Raw genomic sequence first — 6,597 nt, forward strand, 5'->3', positions numbered from 1 at the left:
GCGCTAATTCTTGCGCCACGGCCCTAATGCAATTTCAGCAAAACTTGAATAACCCTTCAGTTTAGCATATTTTCTCCACAATCCACTCCAAATGCCCAAAACATATGCTTAAACCTGAAATCGAGCAAAACAAGCATAAATCCGCTCCAAAGACACATAAACCATTAAAAAGACAATGATCAAGACACTTAAAAAGTAGGCTAAACTTAGCCTAACATGTTTACAGAGTAATGGTGGTTGTGGGTCGGGTGTGGTTAATTTGTAGTTTTTTTTTTAATTTTGGGTTTGTTCATCTCTTCTTAACTTCTACTGGTTTGATGATTTCTTGTGTTTACAGAGTAATGGTGGTTGTGGGTATTTCTCCTGGTTAGACCCTCATATGTGTGCCCGAAGCAAGGTGGTCATACCTGGGTTGTTGAGAAAAATTAAACAGCTGGAGGATGAACTTGTTTCTGGAAACACACATGCCGATTGGAGCACACAGCAAGCTTTGAGTGATCAATCTGTGGGAGAGGATATGATTTTTGTATCTGATGCTGATTGCAAGGATGGAGTACAGCATGAAGATGAAGTTAGGGTGGTAAAAAGTAATAAAAAATTATGGGTTGTATCCATTGTAGTAGTTTTAATATGTATCAACAAATGGTTTTAAGTTATGGGATATCATTGTAATGTTTTGTTGTAAATTATGATCCAATTTGTTGGACCCTTTTGTAAGTGTTATTTGTTTAAATTGAATTTGATGGTTTATTTTTAATCTGGTGGTTTTAAGTTTTATATTTGTATTGTGCAATTCCTAAAGTAAAAAAATAAACAAGTGTACTTCATTAAGATGCAATACCAGAGTAAGAACCAGAACCAGATAGTATTGACATCAAGTTTAAAGGTCATGTTGTCCATAACTAGCAAACAAACTAAGATCTAATGCCTATTTGGTTTACATCAAGTGCAAAGGCCATGTTGCCCATAGCTATCAAAAACATAAGATCTAGTGAAGTCAAGTATTTACAAAAACATCAAAAGTCCCTAACTAGACACAAATTAGTTCATTCTCTATCTTCAAAAGCTTTGTCAAAAGTGTGAACATTCTTCTAGCAGGTTGTCTAGGAATGTTATGTGGACCTAGTCGAAGGACCACCTTGCTGAGAAAGGTCATGTTGTCTGGCTCGAGTTTTGGGACCCCCTTGCTGAGAAAAGCTTTGTTTTTGCTTTGTCAATCGTTCTTTTCTTTTCTTTGTTGCTTCAGTGGGATTTGCAGCCGATGGCCTACCCCTTTTCTTTTTAGCAGGAACCTAACAAATAAAAAATTCATGGAGTTAATTTGGTGTAATCTTTCATCAATGCATTACCTGAGCATTTGTTGGGTTGGGGCATGTTTTGCTTGTGTGGCCTGGCTGTTTGCACTTTTTGCACAAGTGGATCTGACCAAACCTTCGAGTTTTTGTTGAACTTGGGGGTGGTTCATCAGACTCTCTTCTTCTGGCCTTTTTTGGTCTCCCTGGCAGATTAGTTTCAAAAGGTGGGTATATAGGGTGCAAACCAGTCTCTGGCCACTGCTCTGGGCTTGGCATAGGGTATATGATTCCTACATAAGCTTTCAGAAATGCCTCTTTCTTATAACATTCATGGATATAGTCCATTATCTCTGCCCCACTTGTCCATATGGCAGCCAGTGCGTGACCACACGGGATACCAGTGAGTTGAAATCTTCGGCAACTGCAAGTCCTTTTTTGCAAATCAACATCAAATGACTCATTGTTTGGGTAGTCAGCTTGAAATTGATAAGTTGCAGCCCTAGTAGTCAGACAATTCTTGGCAATACTCTTGTTCTTCTCCACTACTTGCAATATTCTTTTCCCCACGGGATGTATCCACTTCTTCAGACTTTCCCTCTTATTGAAAAACCGACTCATTAGCCAATAACGAATCTTTTCTAGCAAAGTAATTATCAGCTTGTCTCTAGCATCAACTATTCCAGCATTAAAAGATTCACAAAGGTTGTTTAACAACATATCACATTTCACCATTTCACTAAAATGTGACCTAGACCACTCGGATGGAGTCTTTAGTGCCAACCAGTTGTAAGCATTTTCACTAGTTTCCCTTATCTCTCTCATCCTCTTTTGAAACTCCGGAATAGTGGTTGCCTTTGCTGCTGCCCATAGTTGTTGTTTCAATAACAAACGTGGGTGGTCTTTCTTGAAGTTGGAATGCAAGTGCCTAACACAATTTCTCACCTCTGCACCCTCAAAAACAGAAGCAATAACATTCTCCAACCCTTTCTGCCTATCGCTCATCATAGCAAACTGAGAAGGCATGTCAATATCTAGATCTTCCTTCAACAATTCTAGAAACCAAGACCAGGTGTTATTGTTTTCTTTCTCACAAACTGCATAAGCAATAGGATACATTGAGTTTGTTGCATCTATTCCTACTGCAGCCCAAAGCAATCCTTTACAATACCCTTTGAGGAAGCACCCATCAAGACCAATGAGTGGTCTACAGCCAGATCTGAAACCTTCCTTACAAGCTTTTAAGCAGATATATACCCTCTCAAATATCCTTTTTCCTTCTACCATATTTGATTTGATGATGGCAGTGCTACCTGGGTTTGTAGCCAATATCATTTTGCAGTAGTCTTCCGAGATAGCATACTGCTCAGAGACACTACCTTCAAGCAATATTTTTGCTCTGGCCTTTGCCCTGTAGAATACCCAATTAGAAACATGTGAGTACTTGGTTTTAGTTGTCATCTCTCTAAAAGTCTTATACTTCATATCTGGATTGATTCTGAATTGCTCTAAAAAATACTTAGACAACCAGGGAGCATCGGTATGACTATTATTAAGGACCAAACGACAGTTGTGGTTATCTACTAAAGTTTGCACTTTGAAAGTAGTGTTGTCAGCTCTTGAAACACTTGCATACAACAACCAAGGACATTGTTTAGCTTTACATTTGACCCTAATTCTTCTCATGTCATTGCTTACATATTTAAACTCTCTATTACTTTCAATAAAGTACTCTTTAATAGCAGTCCTCAGTAGTTTTGCAGTCCCAAATTCCATTCCCAATACAAATTTGAAATCCTTAAAGTTGGACCTAGGGTTGTAATGTATTTTTGACTTCCTAGGCCCAACCTCTTCACCATCACTTCCAAGACTTTGCAAGTCTTCTTCAGTGTCCACCCCATCTAACTTATCTCCCGAACACCTTGGCTGCACAAATTTGTCACACTGCCCCACCATTTAGTTGGATCAGATGGCCTACCCATCTCTTTTTCTGCCTCAACCTCTTGCTCATACTCCTCATCGTTTAACTCAAAGTCTTCCTCTTGCAAACACCCTCTTGACTGCCTCTGATTAGAACTTTCAGGCATCTCATGTCTTGCATCATTCACTTCATCTGGCAGGACCTCCTCATTTTGTGTGTCAGCTTGAGGTATGGGTGCATCATCCCCAACATCCATTTCAACAGCTGCTTCCTCACTATCCGAAGCAAAATGGGCATAAAAATCATCCTCATTCCCATTCCCTTGTTCTGCCTCATCATCATCACCATACTCAGTTTTCTCACTATCTGATGACAGTTCCACTACAGGTATACCCACCACATCAGGCACCACATCAGTATCGAATGGTAATTCCTCAATCACACATCTCCTTAATATTTTAGGGGGAGGGTCAGGTATATGGGGTACTGCAGTGGGGTCTTCCTTCCATTCCAAACCAAATGTAGCCTCAGGTAGGACCAAATACACTTCAACCTCTGAAATTCTCTTGACATCGAGTTCATTAAGTATTTTTGAAGCTTCCTTAGGCCCAACAACCATCTTCCCAGCATTAAGATGCTTCCCATGTGGCTTATATGGAAACCCGAAAGGCATAGAATAACCTAATTTGCTAGCAATATCCTCTAGCACAAGCCTGCTGAATTTTCTCTTCGAAGCATTGTCAAAGTAGTCTATTTGCCCTTTCTCATGTCTTTTATTACCAAAGGGCGTGAACCAATGCCCCCTATGATGCAATTTGACTGTAAACTTCTCACAATTTTCACCTGTGTAAATTAAAGTACAATATACACCAAAACAGCAGTACACAGGGGAAGCAAACCAAGTCAAAAGTAGTACTAGTGAATAAAATAGTCAACAAAGAATCAGATGCACTATTTTACTCCACAAAAAATGTCAAAACCCCAAAATGGTCACATAGAGATTCCCACAAAAATCCATACGTATGGACCTCACTGTATAATCTTAAATATGCTTTAAAGCATCTCCACCAACTAGAACCCCAACAAACTTGATATAAAAAATGTAAACAAATTAACTCATTTATAACCCCCAAAACTGAACCCCCAAAATAGAACCCCCAAAACACAACCCCCAAAACACCGAAAAAAATTTGAAATGGGTTCTAGCAAACTTACCGTACGCTGGTGGTGGGTCGTTAGGTCCCCTACGTTTCGCCATAATGATCGCCGTCAACGTCTGCAACTCAGTTCGTCTTCCTCCTTCGTCCGAATGCTTGAAATCGTTTCTTCACTTGAAATCGTTTCCTTCTTCCTCATTCAGAAGAATGCTTTTCGTCTTCAACTTAGTTTTTCCAGTTGTTAGCTTTTTTTTTCATTCAGATGGTTAAGTTTTTTTTTTTTTTTGAATTAAAGATGGTTAGGTTTTTAGTTTTAATTTATTATATCAGAAACTTTTTTTAAAAAAAGGATTTAGGTGGCCTGTAATATTTAAAATTACGTGGACCAATTACAAATCGCCACATTTACCTCTACATGTCACTTGACAGTCAGGTACCAACGGATGCCAAGGATTGTTGACGGAAGGTATTTTTACCGCAAAAAACAAGAGTTAGGTATTTAAGTGTTATAAAACTAACAACTTAAGTATTTTCGCCGTAAATATCTCATAAATTATTAATCATTCTCTTAATAAAAAAATCTTAATAAAAGAGATATTGTTAATGCTACAAAATAATTAATCTAAGTAATGCAGTTAGCTTTCGGCCGGCTTAGAATATCTTGCCCATGAACATAGTAATATTAATATGAGTTTATACTTTTTTGTACATTGTGTTTTGTCTCATTACTTGTTTGGACTTTGTATTTTGACAAATTACTTTTTAGACCTTATATTTTGTAAAATGATTCAAATAGAACCCTAAACCCGATTTTGGTTAAAGTTTTCTCAACTGAAATCACAAATAATTCACCAAACTAACAATTCAGAACAAAAAAATAAAATTATTATACTTAAAAACTATGTTGTTATATATTCAATTTTTTCTTCATCAAAATTGAGTTTAGGGTCCAAAAATAAATTTTTTTAAAATATATGATCCAAAAAAATATAAACCCTATTAATATATATAATTAATCTATTTACGATGCTATATATATATATATAAATTATTGGTATCTATTCAATATTATCAACAAATTAAATAGACAAATGAAGCTTCTGTTAATTTAGGTGGTTATGTGTCGCTTACTAAATTTGGTTCATTGTCTCGCTCACTCGAAAGTTGAGTGGTCTTACTTACTTGTTCGAAAGAAAAAGTCTAATTAGTGGGCAAAATTATATAAAGATGATCAATTCTTTACGTAGAAGATGTCTTAAATTTTATTTTTTATGTTACCTTAAAATTTATGAGTAATATGACGTAGGATTATTAATATGTGACAAAAATTTAGTTTAATCGGTGCCTATTTACTACACATGAACACTAAAAATCTTGAAAATTATTTTAATTTTTTTCCCTTATTTGGAAAAATTAAAAGTAAAAATCTTATGATCGAGCACATTGAAAAATAAATAATGACTATGAGTGATATGAAAGAGAGAGAGCCGGAAAAAAGAAAATGATGACTAGTGTTATTTATATAATTTATTAATTATTTTTATTAAATTTGTATTATTATAATATAAATTTAAAATAAATAAATAATATTATATATAAAAAAATAATAAAAGCATATTTAAAGAAAAATTAAACCAAAATATTGTTTATAATTTTTTTTTAAATATAAATGATAATTTTTTTAATAAAATTAAGATTATGTATTATATATAATTATAATAATATTTTATAATATTTAAATTTATATTAATATAAGTATGTTGACGTCGTTTTTCGTCAACTTAAAATGTAGAGCACGTAAACAGTAAAGAACTATGACAAGAATAACACAATGTACGCCCTAGTTTTCCCACGGGATGATTAGCAGGTTGAGCCTCGGACTAATCAAGGTTAGTCCGTAAACTTCCCCAGGTCGGAGATCCTGTCTTCCAGGTCGTACCCCCTTAGCTCGAGGTATCCTCAAGAACTCGCCAAGGCTGCCCAAGACTGGGGGAAGTAATCCTTGAGACCGAAGGTCGGGTCAGGGAAGCAGCTCGTGGTTCGAGCTGCTTCTCGTAGATCTCTGACCCTTTGTAAAGTCAACACGCGCAAGATAAACGTGCCTATATCTGACATCACGTGTCCGATATCTCCCTGACTTCTCGGACACGCAGCAGGAACGTGCGTATTCAGACACCCACGGCTGGGTTGGGCCGTGCGGCCCATTATCTCCTTATCTATCGATTTG

General features: G+C 36.3%; 1 protein-coding gene across 1 annotated transcript; it reads right to left on the reverse strand.

Moving 5' to 3' along the window:
• Positions 1 to 1,337: 1,337 nt before the first annotated feature.
• LOC133821769 (uncharacterized) lies at positions 1,338 to 3,068 on the reverse strand. Its single transcript, XM_062253913.1, has one exon. The coding sequence runs from the start codon at positions 3,066 to 3,068 to the stop codon at positions 1,338 to 1,340; it is 1,731 nt and encodes a 576-aa protein (XP_062109897.1).
• Between the last annotated feature and the right edge of the window lie 3,529 nt (positions 3,069 to 6,597).

Source organism: Humulus lupulus, chromosome 3 (assembly GCF_963169125.1).
Source record: "Humulus lupulus chromosome 3, drHumLupu1.1, whole genome shotgun sequence".
Taxonomy (NCBI): domain Eukaryota; kingdom Viridiplantae; phylum Streptophyta; class Magnoliopsida; order Rosales; family Cannabaceae; genus Humulus; species Humulus lupulus.